Below are 21,472 nucleotides of genomic sequence, written 5' to 3' on the forward strand. Positions count from 1 at the left end.
AATGCCTGGTGAATAGTGTAAGAAGGGCTACCTGGGATATCTAGGTGGATGGGCTCAAAGGCAGCCTTAGACAGAGTTGCTGTGCCCTCATGGGACATGGGAAGCACGTAAGGCTTTCTCAGGTAGTTAAAGGCAAACAAGCGTAAGGGGTCTGACAGGAAAAGAGGAGAGGTACAGCTGTGAGTGGCATCTCGATGGCCACCAACGTGACCTCAGTGGAGGTCAGTTCTGGACCGGTGAAGACTGATGCATAGATGGATGTGGGGCCCTCCACTGAAGCTACAGAACCAGGAGAGGAGGGACTAGGGACAGCCTTCAGTGTAACTGAGGTGATTTTCAAGCTGAAGTGGCTGATATCACTTCATTTGAGTGAGTTTGCCTGGAGGTGGCTAGATGTTTTTGTTTTGTTTTTCCCTGCCATTGGGGTGATGTAAACTGACTGGTATCATTTTGGGCATTCATAGTTACTAGGTTCTTTAAATAAACAGTTGTTAGAGTGAGGTGAGGGCTCCGGGCCTCTTCTCCCACTACTTTCTCTACCAGTTTGCAATGAAAGCAAGTTGTAGACCAAATTCTGCTACACATACATCACCCACCCCGACTCCCCTCCCCACTCCAGCCATATTAGGTGCTCTAAACAAACCTGGCACAACAGTTCATTGCATCAGTGGCTGGATGCTGGACCATCTTGGAGTAAAGCCTAAAGCAGCATAAGGGTATGGAGTGCAGGAATATCTAGATTCTTAGACTCTGTTCACCAAGGCATGAAAGGCTCCAAAAAAAGTATAACCAATCAATGTAATTGGACACCACTAATTTCACCAGTGAAATTTTGCCAATCTGTATTACACTAATTAATGAAGTCCCCTTTGCTGTTCTAAGATTGCTCAAGTGCTAGTGTTCACTGTCTCCGGAGTGTGGCTTTTTAACTAAATGTTAGCTAACCTTCTCTGGAGAAAGTACTCCTTAACTGGACAATTTAGGTGTAGATTAAAGCTGCCTAATACCTACATATTGTTTCGGGGTCTAGGACGGATGTGTGGATGGGGGACAGCTGGAGGGCCAATCCAAGTCAGCCCTCAGCTGTCAAGCCCTCTCTGGGGATCTTCCCCACTGGAGAAGATTATGTCACCCAGTCATGACCCTTCCAGCGGGCGCTCACGTCCAGTGAAACAGCTCTAATCCCGGGGCCAAAAATAGCTGCCTTGCTGGAGCTTTGATTCCGATGGAGGCAGACAATAAACGAGATAACACGTGTTATAGAAACCGGTACTTTGTTAGATAGTAGTCGGCGCTACGGGGGGAAGTAAAGCAGGGAAGGGGAGGCGCGAGTCTGGGGAGAGGGGTGGGATTTGGTATTTCAGTGAGAGTGGACCTGGATGGTCCCTGACAGTAACGGGGTGGTCCTTGATCAAGGGGCATTTGGGTAAAGACCTGAAGATGAGGACGGGAGCTCATACCTTGGCTTCACTTCTCGCTCCCCGCCTCCCCGATAGTTTCTCTTGCCTGAGGCAGTCGAGGAATCTGACTCCGATTTGTGAGCCACGCAGAAGAGCGTCGGGGGCTTGGGGGCTCAGCTGGGAGCGCAACCTGCAAGCCACAGGCGCGGACGTCGCGCACCTGCACACGCCGGCAGGTAGGCGGCAGGAGGGCCCATTGCCGGGCGCCGAGGAAGCCGCGGGACGCGGCAGGTACGGCCGCAGGTGCGCCGCCCCGCCCCCGGGTGCACCTCAGGGCGGGCCCACTTCCGGGCCGGATGCCGGACGTTCGGGCGGGGGCGGCTGTTGACCTGGTGACCGCGGCGCCGCCGCAGGCTGTAGTCGGGGCCCGCTGGCTCCTCCGCGAGAGCCTCCGTCCCTCCGGGGTCCCTGGCGCAGCGCCCTCCTCCGGCCGGGGTCTGACGGTGCCAGGAAGCCATGAGCGTCAACCCCCAGTGGGACATCAGCCGCGCGCTGGGAGTGGCCAGGCTCTTCCACTTGGTGTGTGGGGTCCGGGATGCCACCGTGACCCCGTTCCTGACCCTCTACCTGAGGCAGCTGGGTTTGCCCGCGCCCTGGGTGGGCATCCTAATGGGAACCAAGCACCTGATCGCAGCCTTCTGGGCTCCCTTCTGTGCCATCCTGGCCAAAAGCTACCAGAAAAGGAGGGTGCTTCTGATAGGCTCGCTGCTGGGCTCGGTGGGAGCCAGCATGTTGATGGTGCTGGTGCCCCCGCGGGACAAAGATCTGGAGTACCGCTCCTGTAATGGCAGCCACAGAGGGAGCCCCACAGCCCTACCACCGGAGGTCGCGCTAACTGTGAACTTCACCTCGGCCCAACTAGCCTCAAACCGCCGAGCGGGGGCGCCCTGCCTCCCAGCCAAGAGGAGTGCTGGGTCCAGGGACGCCTCTGGCTTCAGACACGGACCAAGCGAAAGTGTCCAAGAAACTTTCAGTCGTCTGCCCGGATACTCTGTGGGCTCTGCTGAAGGAGCCAGGATCACATCCGAAGTTCTCCATCCTGTCACCTCAGGGGTGAAAGATACTCCCTGGGAAGGTGCCTTTAAGGTGGTCAGTACTGCCCATCCTTTGCTTGTGGGGGGTACAGCCCTGGGGAGTCCAGCCAACTTGTCGACAGCCCAGGCGAGCTCAGGGGCCCTTGACCCGTCCTTGGAAGGGTTGCAATGGACTTTCATTCTCTCCTTCGGGTTCGTAGCGTTCTGGGAGCTGCTGACAGCCCCTCTGGAGCAGGTGGCGGATGACAGCCTCTTTGAATACCTGGATTTCGTGGACGCCACTGACCGGTACAGGAACCTGTGGATCTGGAAGCTGCTGGGCATGTCAGCAGGGGTGTGTGGCATTGCAGCCTTGGTGGAGCAGCTGGACTGCTTCCTGGGGACAAGTGGCCCCCGGGGTGCGGTGCACTTCTACGGCTACTCGCTGGTCAGCATCCTGGCCATACCGGTGAGCACTGTTTTTCCTGTCCCCACCTGCAGGCGGTGGGAGCCTGGCTACAGAGCCGTCAAAGCGCTGTCTCTGGTAGAGGGTGACCCCCGCCTCATTCTTTTGGCCTCCACTGTCTTCCTGATAGGAGCTGCCACCAGCACAGTACAGAACTTTCTATTCTGGCACATGAAGGACCACGGGAGCAGCGAGCTGGTTATGGGTTTCTCAGTTGCCATGGGCTTGCTGGTGGAAATTGTACTTCATCCATTCAAAACCATGTTGCTTAGGAAACTGTCCAGAGTGGGGACGGTGGGGCTGGGGCTGAGCTGCCTCTCGGGGCAGCTACTGTACTACTCTTTCCTCTGGAGCTGGTGGGCCGTCCTTCCTGCTCAGATCCTGAGTGCCATCAGCAATGGGGCTCTGTGGTGGGCAGTGAGGGCTTCCATAGAGGACCTGGCCACTCCCAGAGCCGAGAGGCCTCTGAGTGTGGTGTTTCAAGGTCACTTCTACGGGGGCGGAGCCAGCCTGGGCAGTTTTGTGGGGGGCTTCGTGGTGAGGCACTTCAGCCTGGCTGTGCTCTACCAGGCCAGCTGCGTGGTGCTGTTGCTCTGGCTGACTCTGTTCCTGTCCGTCTGGCCAAGGCTGCCCCAGCAGCGGAAAATCAACTATTCCAAGCTGCTGACCATGGAGGCAAGTGACACGAGCGACTCTGAACAGGGGATGGAACGAGACTGGCTTGTGAAGGCCATGAGGGAGGACCACTCAGACTGGAAGGGCTGAGAGAAAGTCAGGATGTGCTCATCTGGGAAGGAGCCAAAGCACTGGACAAAGCTCAGCCTGCTGGGGACAGAACCCACGAATCCTGCCTGGGGCTCCTGGGAGCCATGGGAGAGAGAAAGCGTGTTTATGTTGAAGCCCCACAGGTTCATCTCGCTGTACAATTTTCTTTACTTGTATAGTAAAAGGAGAGTTGATGTTTGCAGTTCAATTTTTTTTTAATAATGGAGGAAAATTACATTTGATTTTAAAAAAATGTTCTTTGCGTTTACTGTATTCTTGATGTATAAGGTTTGCAAGAGCTTTGCTAGTTCTGGCCCTGGTGCTGTTGATTTCAGCTGTGGCTGGAGTGCTCAGGTCACACTGGCAGTACCTGGAAAGCAGTGGGAACCTGTCATGTACATTCCTATGGGTCCTAAAGGGCATTAGCCTGATCCTCTTAAAGCTGTGCTTCGGCAGATAAGAATGTAATGAAAACTGAAACTGTTTTCTCTCTCACTGCACTGATACACAGGAGCCCACACTCACATACAGGTGCTTAAGTTTCCAGTAAGAGAATATGGTGGAAAATGTTGTATGTGTCCAGGGGAGAAGGGTGGAAGTTAATAGGTTTTCATTCTTACCCTCAAATATGTGTCACCAGGAATAGGACCCTTAGAATTGTCTCCATGCTTATGTCAGAACAAAGGCAATTTCATGTCCTTTGGACTCTCATTTTGCACACTTTGCAAGAGCACATGGAGGTCTTTTGCATCTTCTTTGATTAGGGCGTGGCATCCTCTCTAGGGATCAGATGCTATAGGTAGTCCACACTGTACCTGTGCCTAGTCCATTGGTCGGGTGCCTTCACTAACCCTCCCTATATACCAAGAAATGATCCTTTATTCCAGGGCCCAGCCCCCAGGGTCCAGCCCTCAGAGCCCAGTTCTTCTATTGTGTAATCAGGTAAATCTAGGATATGGGATTTAGAAGGGGCCTCATTTTACAAATGCAGAAAATGTCTCATAGCTGGAGAAGGGGTACACAGACATGAATATCCTCTGGTTCAGACACCATTCTAGCAACTTTATTATTATTATTTTATTCTTCCTAAGTAGGTTTAGGTACAAATAGCCAACAAAAACAGCCTCTACCTTAAATAATTTAGGGATTCAGCCAGAAGACATGGCAACCTTGGGTATGAGGCCAGAGCTAGCAGGCATCATGGATAAATCTAAAGAAAACTACATTTCATGGGTGGTTAAGGTATAAAATGGTCAATTAGAAAAAGGTCAACCTGGACTTCTGGTCAAAATGGAGGCATAGGTAAACACACTCTGCCTCCTCGCACAACTATAACAAAAATTACAACTGGACTACAAAACAAATATCACCCAGAATTGTCAGAAAATTGAGCTGTGTGGAAGTTTGACAACCAAGGGTTTAAAGAAGCCACATTCATCCAGACAGGCCACACTACTAAAACAGGTAGTCAAGGCAGCTCTACCTAGTACACAGAAACAAATACAGAGAGGCTGCCAAAATGAAAAGACAAAGAAATATGGCTCAAATGAAAGAATAGATAAAAACTCCAGGAAAAAAAAATTAAATGAAATGGAGACAAGAAACCTATCAGAAGCAGAGTTCAAAACACTGGTTATCAGGATGCTCCAGGAACTCATTGGGTACTTCAATAGCAAAAAAATATCCAGACAGAAACAAAGGTTACATTAAGTGAAATGAAGAAAAATCTACAGGGAATCAACAAGGGGATGAAGCTGAGAATCAAATCAACTATTTGGAACACAAGGAAGATAAAAGCATTCAATTAGAATAGCAAAAAGAAAAAAAGAATTTAAAAAAAATATGAGGATAAGCTAAGGAACCTCTGGGACATGTTTAAATGTACCAACATCTGAATCCCAGAGGTACCAGAAAAAGAAGATGAAGATGAAATTGAAAAAATTTATTTGAAAAAAATAATGAAAGAAAACTTCCCTAATTTGGTAAAGGAAATAGACATACAAATCTAGGAAGCACAGAAAGCCCCAAACAAGATGGACCCAAAGAGGACTCCACCAAGATACATCATAATTCAAATGCCTGTCATTAAAGAGATAAAGAATCTTAAAAGCAGCAAGGGAAAAGCAAAAAGTTACCTACAAAGGAGTTCCCATGAGACTGTCAGTTTATTTCTCAAATTAAACTTTGCAATCTAGAAGGGACTGGCAAGAAGTATTCAATGTGATGAAAAGCAAGGACCTATAACCAAGTTTATTCTATCCAGCAAAGCTATCATTTAGAATGGAAGGGCAGATGAAGTGCTTCCCAGACAAGGTAATACTAAAGGAGTTCATCATCATCAAGCCCTTATTATATAAAATGTTAAAGGGATTTGTTTAAGAAAAAGAAGATCAAAACTATGAACATAAAAATGGCAATAAATTCACAACTATCAATAATTGAATTTAAATAACAAACCAAGCAAACAAGAACAGGAACAGAATCATAAATATGGTGATCACTTGGAAGTTTATCAGTTAGGAGGGGGGAGAGGAGGAGTGGGGGAAAAGGTGCAGGGGTTAAGAAGCACAAATTGGTAGGAACAAAATAGATAGGGGGATATTAAGAACAGTATAGGAAATGGAGTAGCCAAAAAACATATACATGACCCACCAACATGAACTAAGGGGTGGGGGATTGCTGGAGGGAATGGGGGGTACCATGTGGAGGGGGAGCAAAGGGGGAAAATGGGACAACTGTAATAACATAATCAATAAAATATATTTTTTAAAAATAATAACTTAGGAATCTACTTGTCTTGCATAAGAAGTCCAGGGGTAGGCAATCCAGAGCTAGTACAGCTACTTAGCAATGCCACTGGGGACCTAAATCTTTTCATCTCTTTGCCACCTCCAGTTGGAAGCCTTCCCCCCCCCTATTTGTTCACTTATAACAAGATAGATGCTGCAACTCCAGGCCTCTCGTCCATGTTCCAGGCAGGAAGAAGAGGGCTGGGGGAGCAACAGGATTGAAAGCCTACATCAGGAAAACCTTCCCAGAAATCCTTAGCAGATTTGAGTGAACTACATTACATGGCCACCCTGAACTGCAAAGGAATATGGGAGATGGAGTATATTCCACTGGGCACATTTACACCCCAAGCAAAATCATGGCCCTATAGGAAGAAGAGAGGGCTGGCAAGGTCTTGGCACAGTATCAGAAGTGGAATTCACATTCAGGCCTGTCTCATTTCAAAGCCTGAGTTCTTTTCTGCACAGCAAGCCTACTTCCCCACAGAAATGACTTAGGCATTTGACCTCCCACAGCAACCCTAGGAATATGTGTAAATCAAATTTGTTTGCTTCATTTCACAAACAAGAAAATGGAACCTCGAAAAAGTCATACATTGGGTCACAAGCAAAAGCACCTTCTTACCTGAAATTTAGTGCATTTTCTGCTATGCCAAGCTCCACGCCTGGCTGGCCACACAAGTCACCTATTGAAAAAGAATCCAAAAGTCACCTATTCCAAAAGGGTCCATCAGAATCTCTCAGGTGGGGCCAAGAATCTGTTTTTAATGCCATCTCCAAGTGATTCTATGTGGCTAACCAAGTACAGATCCACCTGTTTACCCTTTCCTTCCCTGTGTGTCTCACCACTCCTTTGCTGAATGCTTCTTAGCATGCAGTGAAAGGAATGATAGCCATTGAGCAGTTACTATATGCTAGACACTGTCCTAAACACGTCACATGTACTATTTCATTTAGTCCTCAAAGCATCTTAGGATGTACCCATTATACCATCTCCAATTAACAGATGACAAAATTGATGGCTAAGTAACTTGCTTGAGGTCATCCAGCTAGTAGGTGGCAAAATTGGGATTCAGATCCTGCCTGGTGGCACCAAAACCTGAAACTTTATTTTTTTAATTATATTTTATTGATTAGGCTATTACAGTGGTCCTGATTTTTCCACCTTGTCCCCCTCTACCCAGCACCCTGCCCCCACCCCCTCAGGCTATTGCCCCACCATTGTTCATGTCCATGGGTCATGCGTAAAGTTCTTTGGCTGCTCCATTTCCATACTGTGCTTTACATCCTCATGGCTATTCTGTAACTTTCTATTTTTACTTCTTAGTCCCCTCAGCCCTTCACCCATTCCTCCACAATCCCCTCCCACCTGGCAACCATCAGAATGCTCTCTGTATCCATGATTTTGTCTCTGTTCTTGTTTGCTTAGTTTTTTTTTTTTTTTTTAGATTCAATTGTTGATAGATTTTTATTTTTTGCCATTTTATTGTTCATTATTTTGATCTTCTTAATTAAGTCCCTTTAACATTTCATATAATAATTGTTTGGTGATGATGAACGTCTTTAGTTTTTTCTTGTCTGAGTAGCTCTTTATCTGCCCTTTGATTCTAAATGATAGCTTTGCTGAGTAGAGCAATGTTGGCTGTAAGTCCCTGCTTTTCATGATTTTGAATATTTCTTGCCAATCCCTTCTGCAAAATTTCTTTTGAGAAATCAGCTGGAAGTCTTATGGGAACTCCCCTGTAGGTAACTAATTTCTTTTGTTGCTTTTAAGATTATCTCTTTAACCTTTGGCATTTTAATTATGATTTTTTTTCGTGTGGTCCTCTCTGCATCCATCTTGTTTGGGACTCTCTGTGCTTCCTGGACTTGCATGTCTATTTCCTCCACCAAATTAGGGAGTTTTTTTCATTATTTTTTCAAATAGATTTCCAATGTTTTCTTTCTCTTCTTCTTCTGGCACCCCTATGATGTGAATGTTGGACTGCTTGAAGTTGTCCCAGAGGCTGCTTATACAATCCTCATTTTATTTCATTCTTTTTTCTTTTTGTTGTTCTGATTGGTTCTTTTTTGCTTCCTTATGTTCCAAATCATTGATTTAGTTCTCAGCTTCATCCACTCTACTCCTGTTTCCCTGTAAATTGTTCTTTATTTCAGTTAGTGTATGCTTCATTTCTGACTGTATCTTTTTTATGCTGCTGAGGTCCGCACTAAGTTTCTTGAGCATCCTTATATCCAGTGTTTTGAACTCGGCATCTGATAGATTGCTTATCTCCATTTTGTTTAGCTCTTTTTCTGGAATTTTGTTCTGTTCTTTCATTTGGACCATGTTTCTTTGTCTCCTTGTTTTGGCAGCCTCCCTATGTTTGAGTCTATGTATTAGGTAAAGCTGCTATGACTCCCTGTCTTGGTAGTGTGGCCTAATATAGTAGGTGTCCTGTAGGGTCCAGTGGCACAGCCTCCCCTATCACCCAAGCAGGGAACTCAAGGTGCACCCTTTGTGTGCGCTGAGTACACCCTCCTCTTGTAGTTGAGCTTTGGTTGCTGTTGGCAGACCCATGAGAGGGGTTTACCCAGGCTAGTCAGCAGCAAGGACTGACTGTGACCACTGACCACCAACCACCAACCTCCAACCTCTGTGGAGGATCAGCTGTGCAGGGGCAGGGTGGTGGTGCTCCGATGTGGTCTGTGGCTGTCCACTGGGTGCGCAGGTCCTGGGGTTTCCCGGATGGTGCAGGCCAAGGTCAGTGCCCACCTTTGCCTGGGGCCACCCTGCTTGAGCTATAAAGCCATCTGAGATGGCTGCTACTTGGGCTGGGCTTGGAGATTCCCAGGTGAAGCCAAGCTGTGAAACTAGGCTGGCTGCTGCTAGGGCCAGGCCTGGGGCTCACTGAGGCCAGCTGTTGTTTGTTTGATAGGATTTAGGAAGTTGTGAAGCCTGAACCAAGACCAGCCATTCATGTGGAAAGGCATCTTGGGTGGGCTGTAGTTGGGCAGGGCTGAGTCCCTGGGGATCTCCAACGCAGGTTGAAGGATATTAGCCAGGTTGATGGAGTCTCAGATATGGCACTAACTTACCAGCTCTGTGTGGGGAGGCCTTAGAAAAGAGACAATGGCCTCTGCTCACCTTGATGCCAGACACTTCAGTTCCTCCCTGTATGCCACTGGTGCCTTCCAAGTTGCTACCCTGGTGCTGGAGCTCAGAGGGAGGGAGTCTGAGTAGGTGAGTCCGTGTGTGGGTTCTTTAAGGGGAACTGCTTGGGGCTCCAGCAGTTTCTTCCACCGACTCAGTCGCCGCTGGTTTTTGCAGCCAGAAGTTGTGGGGACTTATCTTCCTGGCACTGGAACCCTGGGCTGGGGGGCCTGGTGTGGGGCTGGGACTCCTTACTCCTGAGATATTCCCCCCAAATTTTTATCCACCACACGTGGGCCTCCTTCCAGTCTGCATGGATGTGGTTTCTTTAATTCTGTAGTTGTCAGACTTCCATTCAACCTTATTTCTGATGGTTCTGAGTGATGGTTGTTCTATATTTTAGTTGTAATTTTGATGTGGTTGTGCGAAGAGGTGAGCCATGTCTGCCTATGCCTCCCTCTTGACCAAAGTCAAAATCTGGAACTTCAATCATTATGCTCTGTGGTCAAGAAATCAGATAAAAGATGGAAAATTAAATATTAAGATTTAAGGCAGCTACCACTTGGTATTTACTGGACAGTAGATAGTATTTACTATGTAGACAGAACATACAATAATACCAAAATGCAAACCTATCTGTGTCCCCCTAACATAAACAAGAGGATGAGGAACAGGACTTGGCTTAAGAAAAGAGTTAAGAAAGTAAGTGCGATTTAGTCAGAAGAAGAGGAAAGGGGGGAGAAAGAGGAGCATGAGGTGGAGGAGGAGATTGAGTGATACAATGGTTTAAGGATCTAAAATTTTATAGGAAGGATGCTGAGAAACTTGTGTTTTGGGCTGTTTAATATTTGACTAGCCTCTACTTGTAAAGAATTATGCTACTGGTCATAGAACATACAAGAATGAGAAAAATACATAGCCCCCTACCCTCAAGAAGCTAAGAGTCTAACTGGGAGATATACTCCTGCATAGACACATGTACATAAGGAAGCACAGGACACTGAAAAATGCTCCCCACACACACAAAAAAAAATACATTGCAGGGGTTTAGGAAAGAGACAGATTGTTTCTGATTCAAGAATTCAAGGTAGAGAGAAGTGGGAACTCAGGAAGGACACTCTAGGCAGGGGAAGTATGGGGTCTACTTGGAGAATAGCAGTAAATACCATATGGTGGGAGCAAAGGATGTGTGTGGGCAATGCCAAAAAGCAAGGCTGGAAAGTTAGCTTAGGACCAGGTCATGGAACATTTTGATTCAGTAAACTTTGGGTAAGCCATGGAAGATTCCGGACAAGGTCATGACAGGTGAGGACTTCACTGAGATTTTTAAAAACATAATTAGCTTTATTGATGTATTTTTGACATATAATAACTTGCATATTACTTAAATTGTACTATTTTAAAACTTTTTAACATATATTTATATACCTATGAAACCATCACCACAAGCAACATGTTGAACAGATACATCACACCCACCAAACTTCCTCCTGCCCCTTTATACTCCCTGCTTTCCCCCTCACTTTCCCCTGGTTCTAGAGAGCCACTGACCTGCTTTCTGACACTATAAAGGGGTAGGAAAAAGGAGGTTTACATTTATGGGTGATTTTTTTTTCTTAATAAAGCTATCGTGATAATCATAATCTGCATGTCTTTTTCCATATGAACTGTAAACCTACTTTTGCCCACCCTAAAGACTATAATATTGGGTTGGCCAAAAATTTCTTTCAGTTTTTTCCGTAAGATGGCTTTAGTAGTGCTTAGTTGGCTTTAACTTCATGTGAAACAATTTTGTTAGATTGTGTCGTGAAAGCTGTCGTAACAGTGTGCATTTTTTAAAAATCAAAATGGGTGAACTTTTGTGTAGCCATTTTAATGTTGAAAATGAAAGAAAAAACATGCAACCTTTTCAGCATATTATGTTTTGTTATTTCAACAAAGGTAAAAAAGCAACTAAAATGCAGAAAAAAAAAAGATTTGTGTAGTGTATGGAGAAGGTGCTGTGACTGATCAAATGTGTCAAATGTGGTCGGCGAAGCTTCGTGCTGGAGATTTCTGTTTGGACAATGCCCCATGCTTGGGTAGGCCAGCTGAAGTTGACTGCAATCAAATCAAGACATTAACTGAGAACAATCAACGTTATACCACGCAGGAGACAGCTGACACACTAAAAATATCCACATCAATAAAGTCATTGGTGAAAACAAAAAATGTGTCTTTTATTTTACAGAAAAAAACTAAACGGACTTTTTGACCAACCCAATGTGTACTCTTTTATGTCTGACTTCTTTCACTCAGCAGAATTGCAGCAACTTCTGACATCAACTGCCCCAAGGTAGGACACACTCTACAGGTTAAGGGCACCCAGCTGGCCTCAGTTCAGACACCCCCACTTCTGACTAACTGGCTACAAATGTGAAGGTTCCAACTTCTCCCGCAGGTTCAATAATTCATTGGAACCATTCACAGAATTTAGGAAAGCACCATACTTATGATTACAATTTTATTATAGATAAAGGACACAAATCAGAACACGCCAGAAGAAGAGGTGTAGAGGGGGAAAGTCTGGGAAGTCCCAAATGTGACATGTCATGTCCCCTCCTTCCGGAGTCAGAAGGCAGCATGCTCTCAGCACACTGATGGGTAGAGATAGATGGAGTATTTGCAACTGGGGAGACTCACCAAGCTTTGGTGTCCATGGTTTTTATTGGGACTTCATTATATTGGCATGACTCATTGAATCACTGGCCTGAGACTCAATCTTCAGTCCCCTTCTCCTCCCCAGGAATCAGGCTGTCGGGACATCGTGTGGCTCAAAGTCCCAAATTTCTAACACATGGTTGATGTTTTCTGGCATGGCCAGTCCCATTCTGAGTCACTTCATTTGCACAAACACAGGTGTGGTCTGAGAGGGCCAACGTGAATAACAAAGACATTCTTAAAACTCAGATAAAGTCTAAAGATTTAGAGGCTACCTCCCAGGAACCAGAGGCAAAGTCCAGCTGGAAATTCTAACTGAACACAGGTACACAAACAGCATAAGTCGGGACAAGCTAAGGTCATGCGAGAAGTTCAAATGTGAGCATTTCATGAAGGGCAGGGCAGGTATGACGGCTGAGGGCTGGGATGTTTGGAAGACACCCTCGTGGAGAAGATGAAGTCAGCCTGCATATTGAAGAAAGAGTTGGGCCGTAAAGACTCAGATATCAGGTTGTGGCTTTCACTCTAACCACTAGCCAGTAGGTCAGTTAAGCTTCATAAAATCAAAACCAGGTAAATGTTTAGCTCCCAGCCTTATGGCTATCAGAAACATCAAGTTCTAACCTATCCTGGTTCCAGCTATGAAGAAAGTAGATATTAAATGAGCTATTAACATTTATTCTCAGGTTCACTTAAACCATTATTTCCCAAATGAGCTTTGTACGACATTTAATCCTAGTTGAGTGGGGTGGGGGCCTATTAAAAAAGGATTCCGTGGTAACAGGTTTGGAAAATGATGTAAATTATTGGTGCTTCTTAGAAAATTACAATGTATGTTAGCAATTAAAGACTCTGAAAAGCCCTGTAGTCAACAAACTTGTTACCTCTGTTGGACCCATAATTCTCCTTGTCTATCCAGTATGACAACCTTCTTCAAGATAACACCAACTGCTATCTTGCAGAACAAACATCCCTGCAAGAGACTTTGGAAAACACCAACATTGGTAATTTTCTGTGTGACCTTGTCAACTCAGTAGAGTCGGTGCTCAGTGACAAATCTTGGCTCCCACACCCGGACTGGCAAGAATCCTGGGTAGTCCTGCTAAGAGCTCGACAAAGCTCACCTCATTAAGTCAGAGCGTCAGCTTATTTCACAAGTGAAATAACTAAGTTCAGAAAAGTTAAAAATTCAAAACCAAGTGTGTTTGAGCCTGTCCTCTCAAACTCTGTGTTAACGCTGATTCCAGTAAGTGGGGAGGCTATTCTAGCAAGGGAGCGAGCGATGACCAGAGACAGGGCCGTGGCAGGGACGACTCATTGAGTTGGCTTGTGGATTTTGCATGAGGAGTCATAAAGGTTGGAGACAGGTTGGAATCAGGTTATGGACACCCTAAATGTCACCATAAGAGAAAGGGAACTCACACAGGTTGAAATTGTGCCCGCCCTTTCTGTGCCTCTCTGTCGCCTGCATATGGTGACGCTCATAATCCTCACTGCACTAATGCTCATTTTACAGCAGGGGAAACTGAAGTTCAGGAGATGAACTCACTTAGTTGTTCAGGGTCATGCAGGTGGGGCAGGGCTTGAACCTAGACCTCACCATTGCAAATCCCATGTCCTTCCTCCAAATGTCATGCTGCTTCCAGGAAGTGGAGAGGCACTGAAAGTTTTTGACTCTCTCTTGCCAGTTGCATTTTGAACAATGGTTCTGAGTTAGGGGAGCTTCTGGGGGCTGGGATGTTTGTTTTGGACAGACCATTGCAACTGTCTAGGCAGGAAGGGGCTGCATCTCAAAAGCGTGTGAAGATCTAATGACAAGATAATGTATGTACTATGGCCTGAATCGTGTCCCCTCCAAATTTATACATTGATGCCTTAAACCCCAATATTTGGTAGGGTCTTTAAGAGGTGATGAGGGTTAAATGAAGTCTTAAGGGTGGGGCCCTAATCCGTTAAGACTGGTGTCTTTATAAGAGGAAGAAGAGACACTAGAGAGTGCTCATACTCCATCTCTCTCTGTCTCTGTCTCTGTCTGTCTGTCTCTGTCTCTCTCTCTTCCTCTCCCTCTCTCCCCACTTCCTTCCTTCTCCCCTTGGCTCCCCACCTTGAGTGCACAGAAGAAAGGCCATGTGAGGACCAGTGAGAAGGCAGATGTCTATAAGCCAGGAAGAGAGGCCATACCAGAAACTGAATTTGCTAGAACTTTGATTATGGACTTCCAGCCTCCAGAACTGTGAGAAAATAAGTATCTGTTGTTTAAACCACCCAGGCTGTGGTGTTAGCTGTGGCAACCTGAAAAGACAAATACAGAATGCAAAGCAGTTTCAGAGGTAGAATCAATAACATAGCTATTGCCTTTTGATTGGATAATGAGGTGGAGAAAAAGGTATCAAGGGTCAGATGATTTTATAATTTTCAATTCATATGATGAGGGAGAAATTCTGAAAAAAAATGGAAGAATTCAGGATGACAGACAACCAGTGCCAACATCATAAAAATTAAAGACAGTACAGCAAAAAACATTACTATTCCTAATCCTGCTAGTTCCCACCTACAATCACTGACTGTCACTGAGACCAGAGACATCGTTGTTTGGTGACATTTGTGATGTGGAGAAGAGCAGAAGGCATTCCCAATCAATATCCCTAAGCTTTTCATAATCACATTTATGAAACTTCAGTCTCTTTTCAAGCCTGGTTGGGAGTAGCTTGGAGACATGAGGCTGGGCTGCACTGAAGTTCTTTTCAATCCTGGGAACCCTTGATCTGTGATAGGAACATGATCTGGTGAGGTGTCTTCTGCTACAGAGTAAGTTTAAGATATGACCCCTTGAGTAAATCTCTTACCCCACTGGGTCTCAGCTCCAAGTCTGTAAAGCAAGGGCCTTGGCCTCCATGATCCTCCAAATGTGTGCTACTCGGCTGTGAGATGGTTCCTTTCTTTGAGCAGCTGCAGGTGTTTCTTCCAAGGAGGCAGGCGACCCTAACGCTGCCACGGTCTCGGCCTCGGCCCTCCTCACCTGGCAGAAGAGCACGGCGTCCTGGAACCTGAGGGGTGACATGGGATTGAATGACTGTTCACGTCCTTCCCTGAGCACTAAGCCCTTGGTCGGGTGTGTAGTAAGGCCACACTGAGCCCCAAGCCCCAGCTCTCTCTAGGGAGGGGGCCCCTCATCCTGCCGGCCCTCAAAGCCAGGGTCCAGGGGGTGATGGGATGAACCAGGGGGTCAATCTGTGGGGACTAGAATGCAGGCCTGCGGGCAGGGGCTCCAGCGTGGGGTCTGTGGTGGAAGGGTTGTCTGGGTAGGCACCTTCTGTGTGGGGAACTCGTTCCTGGTGGTACCCAACCTCCCCCGCTTTCCCCACAGCTTAGCTCATGTCAGCCTCACAGGCCGCAGCCTTGGATCCCTGCGTCCCCTCTGCCCTTTGCAGGGAGTGAGGGTACCCTCTCAGGCCTGAAAAGCCATTTTCTGTCTCCACATGGAGTGGAAGGGCCATAAGATCGGGAGGGAGAGGGCTTCTGAGAGCAAAGCAAGACAAGGGAGGGAGGGAGGGAGGGAGGGGTTCCACCAGCAGTTTGGAAGCGTTCCACCAGGGGGCACCAGACACACTGGGAAAGCTCCCCAGGGGCCACCTGGGGCAAACCTGGTCTGGGTGCCCTTCCCAAAGCTCCATCTAAGGGTGAGGCTGGCTCCCTGAAGACCCTTTAGCTCCTGGAGCCTGGAACCTCAGAAAAGTTCAAGGATCAGGTGCCAGTGGCTGAGCTGGCTTTGTGTGAGAGGCAGGAGGTGTGCCCAGGAGAGGGGTCTGGGCAGAGGGAGGGCGGCAGGGTCTGCCCTGGACTTGGCCCGTAAAGAACACAAGTGCCCGCGGCTGTACTGTCCCAGAGCGGCCCCAGGCGTTTCTTCCTGAGGAGACAGGCTACCCTAATGCTGCCTCTGTCCTAGTCAGCGTGGGTAAGTGCTGGGGTAGGTGCAGAAGGAACAGGAGAAATGACTGCGTGTGCCCTGGAGTTCCCTAGGACTCATAAGGGGCCACATGGGGTCGGAGCCACAATAACAACATCAGTTTCATAGATCTTCGCCTCCTGCTCCTCAACCCCCACCCCCTTGCAACACTGGCTGCATGAGTCTCGCCAGTTCATACCCGGGTGCCTGCAGGGACCAGGCGTTCACCGGGCCCCCATTAGCAAAGGAAAAAGATAAGAGGATTTGTCACGGGACCTTCAAGAAAATCCTGACACCCTCTCATATCACTATGTCACAATGTCTTCCTTTTCTCAGGGAGCAGATGGCATCAACAAACAGTCCTTCCATTGTTCTTGGCAAGTTACATCCAAATCTGTGTGTCCTTTTCCCAGAAAATAGATCATACCTCTGGAAAGGAGAGAATCTAACCCATGTGTTCGCTTAGAGGTTGTACTGACTGCCTGTCTCGGTTTCTGTTGGAGAAGAGTGAGGAACCTGTCCCCAGTGAGGCAGACTGGGTGGGGGGCCACTGGGCCTGCCTTCAATGAGGTCAGACGGCTGTGAGTGGACGCCACCGGGGCCCACCCTTTCTAAGGAAGGTTGAGAGAAAGATCTGAATCCCCTTCACAACAGCTGCCCACCTTGCCTCTGAGCCCAGCCGTGGGCAGCAAACACATCGCTGTGTCTGTCCCTGGAACTAGTGAGTCAAAGCAACTCAGGAACTCAGGATGTTTGCACATTTGAAGAAATCTTGCCTTCCATAGAGGGCCAGAGGTAGTGTGGGTACTCTCCAAATTTCACTAGCATTGTCTGGGATAGGGACTAAAGAAGCATTTAGAAAGCTAATTATTTTTTTTAAATAGCTCTTCTTTGTTCAATGTTGCCCAGAAATCTTTATCTTACTGAAACCAAACAAATCTAAATAAGGACAACCTGGGAGAGAAGTGCCACCAGATGCCACTATTACATTCAAACTGGGGCCCACCACCACCTTCATGACCACCACCAGTGAGAGGGAGGGGGCGGCTTCACAGGTAGGGGACAAAGGCTGCACAGAGACGGGTCTAACATTAAAGAATACCACAGAGCTAAAGGAAATCTACAGAATGGGAGAAAATATGGGCAAATTATACATCTGACAAGGGGTTAATATCCAGAATATATAAAGAACTCTTACAATTTAACAACAAAAGCAAACAATTCAGTTTTTAAAATAGGCCAAGGACTTGAACAGAATTTTCTCCAAAGAAGATGTACAAGTGGCCAACAAACACAGAAAAAGATGCTCCACATTACTAATTATTGGAGAAACGCAAACCAAAACCACAATGAGATACCAACTCACACCCATCAGGATGGCTAGTACAAAACAAAAACCAGAAACAGAAAGTACAAATGTTGACAAAGATGTGGAGAATTGACACTCCCATGCACTCTTGGAGGAAATGAAAAATGGTGTGGCCACTATGGGGAACACCATGGTGGTGCCTTAAAAAATTGAAAATAGAACTACCATATGACCCAGTAATACTACTTCTGGGTATATGCCCCCCAAAATTGAAAGCAGGGTCTGGAAGAGATATTGGTAAGCCCACATTCATAGCAGCATCGTTTACAATAAGTAAAACATAGAAGCAACCCAAGTGTCCATCAACAGAAAAATGGATCGCCAAATGTGATGTATACGTAGAATGAAATATTATTAAGCCTTTAAAAGGAAGGAAATCTTGTCACATGCTCCAACACGGATGAACCTTGAGAACATTACGCTACGTGAAATAAGCCAGTCCCCAAAAGAAAAACACTGTATGATTTCACTTATATGAATATGGTACCTAGGCTGGTCAGAATCATGGAGACGGAAAGCAGAGTGGTGGTTGCTGGGGCATGAGCAGGGGGAATGGGAAGCTGTTTAACAGGTATGGAGTCTTCATTTTACAAGACAAACAAGAATTTTGGAGATTGGTTGCACAGCAATGTGAATGTCCTTAACACTACTGAGCTATACACTTTGAAATGTGTTAGAATGATAAGTTGTATATTATGTATATCTTACCACAATTACATTTTATTTTTACAGGAAAAGAGGCAGGTCTAATGGAGGAAGACTCTGACTCTCCCCATTTGGCTCTTGGAGCTGAGGGTTCTGGGGTAGGAAGTAGGATTCCCAGCCCTGAGCTGCTAGGGCTAAGAAAGGGTAGTAATTCCACTGGAGGCCGGGGGTGGGGGTGGGGGGCTGCCCACTTCATTCAGCAAAGCAGCTGCTCCTTCTCTCCAGCCACCAAAGAACTTAGCAAGGCCCCAGCAAGCAGGGCCAGGAGAGTGGGTCTTCTTCACCCTGAGAAGTACAGCCTGTTTGAAAAAGGAAGGAATTTCAGGGGACTCACAGACCTGATAGATGTCTCTCCGGATTTGTGAGCAAGGAAGATGTCTTGCATTTTCAACCTCCCAAAGTTTTCCCATTGTGATTTGTGACCTTTGGTTCCAATTACAATTTTAACCAAGGTGAGATCAAAACATGTCCACAATATCCTTTGTCCAGTTTTCTATCAGGTCTCCTGTGGGTTTTTTCGTGTTGTTCTGCACTAGTATCTTATGTATTCTAAGTGTCAATCCTATGTTGATTTTCATGCAGGAAAACCTGTGTCTAATGTGTTACCCATCTGCTGACTTTGTCTCTGGTGTCCTTTTTTGAACAGAAATCTTTGATTTTAATGCGATCAAATCTTAAATGCTTTTCTCCCTTTACAATTTGTTTTGAGGATCTTATTTAAGTTTCTTACTTCCCCACTCCCAGATTACAAAGATATGTTCTACATTTTCAAATAATAGCTTCATAATTTAAATCTCTCACATTGAAGTCTTTAAATCTATTTGGGGTTACTTCCACATATGCTTAAGATAGGGATCCACCTTTGTATGTCTCCATTTGGTCAATTTTTAGGACCCCCCTAGACTAAATAATCCACCCTTTCCTCCACTGATTTGTGGTTCTCTCTCTGCATACCTAGGTCTGCTCCTGAGTGCTCTTTCTATCTAGTTTCATCCATCTCTTCATGCCTGCACTGATGGGGCACTGTTCTTAACACTTGGTTTTCAATATGTCTCAATATTTGATAAGGCTAGTCCCTTCTTCTTTGCTCTTCTTCAGGCTTTAGCTTTCCTTGTAAATTTAAAACTAATTTTGTCACCATTCTCTGAAAAAAAAAAAAAAGCCTGGAATTTTTATTGAAATTACATAGAATCTGTGCATTACTTTGGAGGAATTTGACATCTTTACAATGTTACGTCACCTTATCTGTGAATACAGTATATCCACTTATTCAGGTCCTCTCTGTGTCCTTCAATAGAGTTTTAAATTTTACTCCATTAAGATCTTATGTAGTTTTCATTATATAAGGTCCAAAATATTTGATAGTTTTTAATGCTACTGAGAAAGGTAATTTTACTTTCTCTTATATTTTCTAATCGGTTGTTGACTATTGCTTATTGACTTGTTAAAACAAACCCTACTGGTTTTAGTATGGTAGGCACAATCTCCAACTATCTTGTCCAACCCTTTTTTAGCTCTATGTTTCTTAACTATGTAAATGAGTACATCATCTCCAGATGATAACAGTTAAAAAAGTTTTTTTATCCCCACCAAAGAACTTTTTTTTTTTCATTGCTTTTAGAGAGAGAGAAAAGGAGGGAGAAGGAGATGGAGAGGGAGAGGGAGGGAGAGAGAGAAAAAGAAAGAGAGAGAGAGAGAGCCCTGACTGGGGATCAAACCGAAACCTGGTTGTGTGCCCTAACCGAGAATCGAACCAGTGAACTTTTGGTCTGCAAGATGACACTCCAACCAACCGAGCAACACCAGCCAGGGCTGCAAATAATAACAGTTTTGTCTTTACCCTGTTGGTGGTGGTGTTCACTGTCTTAGTGTGTTAGCGAGAATTTCTAATACCATGTTCAATAGTGGTGGTAAAGTTTTGTTCCAAACCTTAAAAAAATACATCTAAAGTTTAAAATATAATGTTTGCTGAAGGTTTTATTAAGCAAAAGTAGTTCTCTTTTTTTCCTAGTTTCCATAACATTTTCATCTTAAACTTTATTAAGAATTTCCTGCATCTATTGAGATCATATGATTTTTCTTTTCTAGTCCATTTGTGTGGAGAATTTTACATTCGTGTACTTTTGATTTTTAAATAACATAAATTCTTAGATAACCTTTGCTTAATCTGGATAAATTATGTTTTTTAAAATTTACTGTTGGATTTGGCTGGCCAATTTTTTTAAATACTTTTTTCATTAATGTTCACTTTGTTTTCTCTCACTTTCTTAACCAGTTTTGTCATTATGGTCATACTAGCACTTCTATATTAACTATTTTATAGAAAAACTTGTATTAAAATAAAGCCTCTCTGTTCAACAAATGGTAAAACTAGTTGCAAGTTTTCTTGCATATAAGAGAACTTAATATATGAGTGTTTATACTGTTTTCTACCTATTCATATGACATTTTACTTTTTTTTTTCTGAAAATGTATGCTTTTTACCCAAGTTTTCAAATGCACTCGTGAGGCAAAAACTGCTGCTTGCCTATTCAATAACCATTCTTCTCTCTACCCAAATTGTCTTCCTGACCATTGTATTCAAGCCAAGAGGTTACCTTCCCAAATGCATGTGGAAATCTGCATTTTACCACCACCATGACAATATTATTAAGAGCAAAAACTTTCCCAGATATAGGCTCCCCCTCCTCCTCTTCCCCTTTCCTCAGACGAGAAACAGCCACCTTGAAGCTGTAAGTGGACGAGCATGAGCAGGAAAAGCCCAGACTCAGCTGAACAGTGCTTTTTGCTTAGTTACACGTATCAGAGGTTTGTGTTTAGTATTTTCAAAGGACTTGTTTTTAGTTTTGCTCATTTTGTCTACTTTTTGTTCTCTCTTTTCACTTCTATCATTATCTTTGTTGTTTACTTTCTTCTTATTTCTGTGAGTTTGCTCTATTGCTCTTTTCATTTTTACCTTGTGAGTTACACACTAGCTCTTCTCAATATTTCTAATTTTCCAATAAATGTAGTCAAAATTTTTAATTTCCCATATGTATTGCTTTAGTGCACATCTTGACATTGAAATTCAGCACAAACTTTGAAATTGTAATTCAGTTCTAAGTATTTCATAATTTCCCTTGTCAC

At 45.1% G+C, this 21,472-nt stretch overlaps 1 protein-coding gene across 1 annotated transcript; it reads left to right on the top strand.

The window, feature by feature from the left end:
- Window positions 1–1,782: 1,782 nt before the first annotated feature.
- MFSD6L (major facilitator superfamily domain containing 6 like) lies at window positions 1,783–3,906 on the top strand. Its single transcript, XM_090291602.1, has one exon. The coding sequence runs from the start codon at window positions 1,917–1,919 to the stop codon at window positions 3,702–3,704; it is 1,788 nt and encodes a 595-aa protein (XP_090147728.1). The 5' UTR covers window positions 1,783–1,916; the 3' UTR covers window positions 3,705–3,906.
- Window positions 3,907–21,472: the final 17,566 nt, after the last annotated feature.

The sequence above is a fragment of the Furipterus horrens genome, unplaced genomic scaffold (genome assembly GCF_987537825.1).
Source record: "Furipterus horrens unplaced genomic scaffold, mFurHor1.1.pri manual_scaffold_11, whole genome shotgun sequence".
Taxonomy (NCBI): domain Eukaryota; kingdom Metazoa; phylum Chordata; class Mammalia; order Chiroptera; family Furipteridae; genus Furipterus; species Furipterus horrens.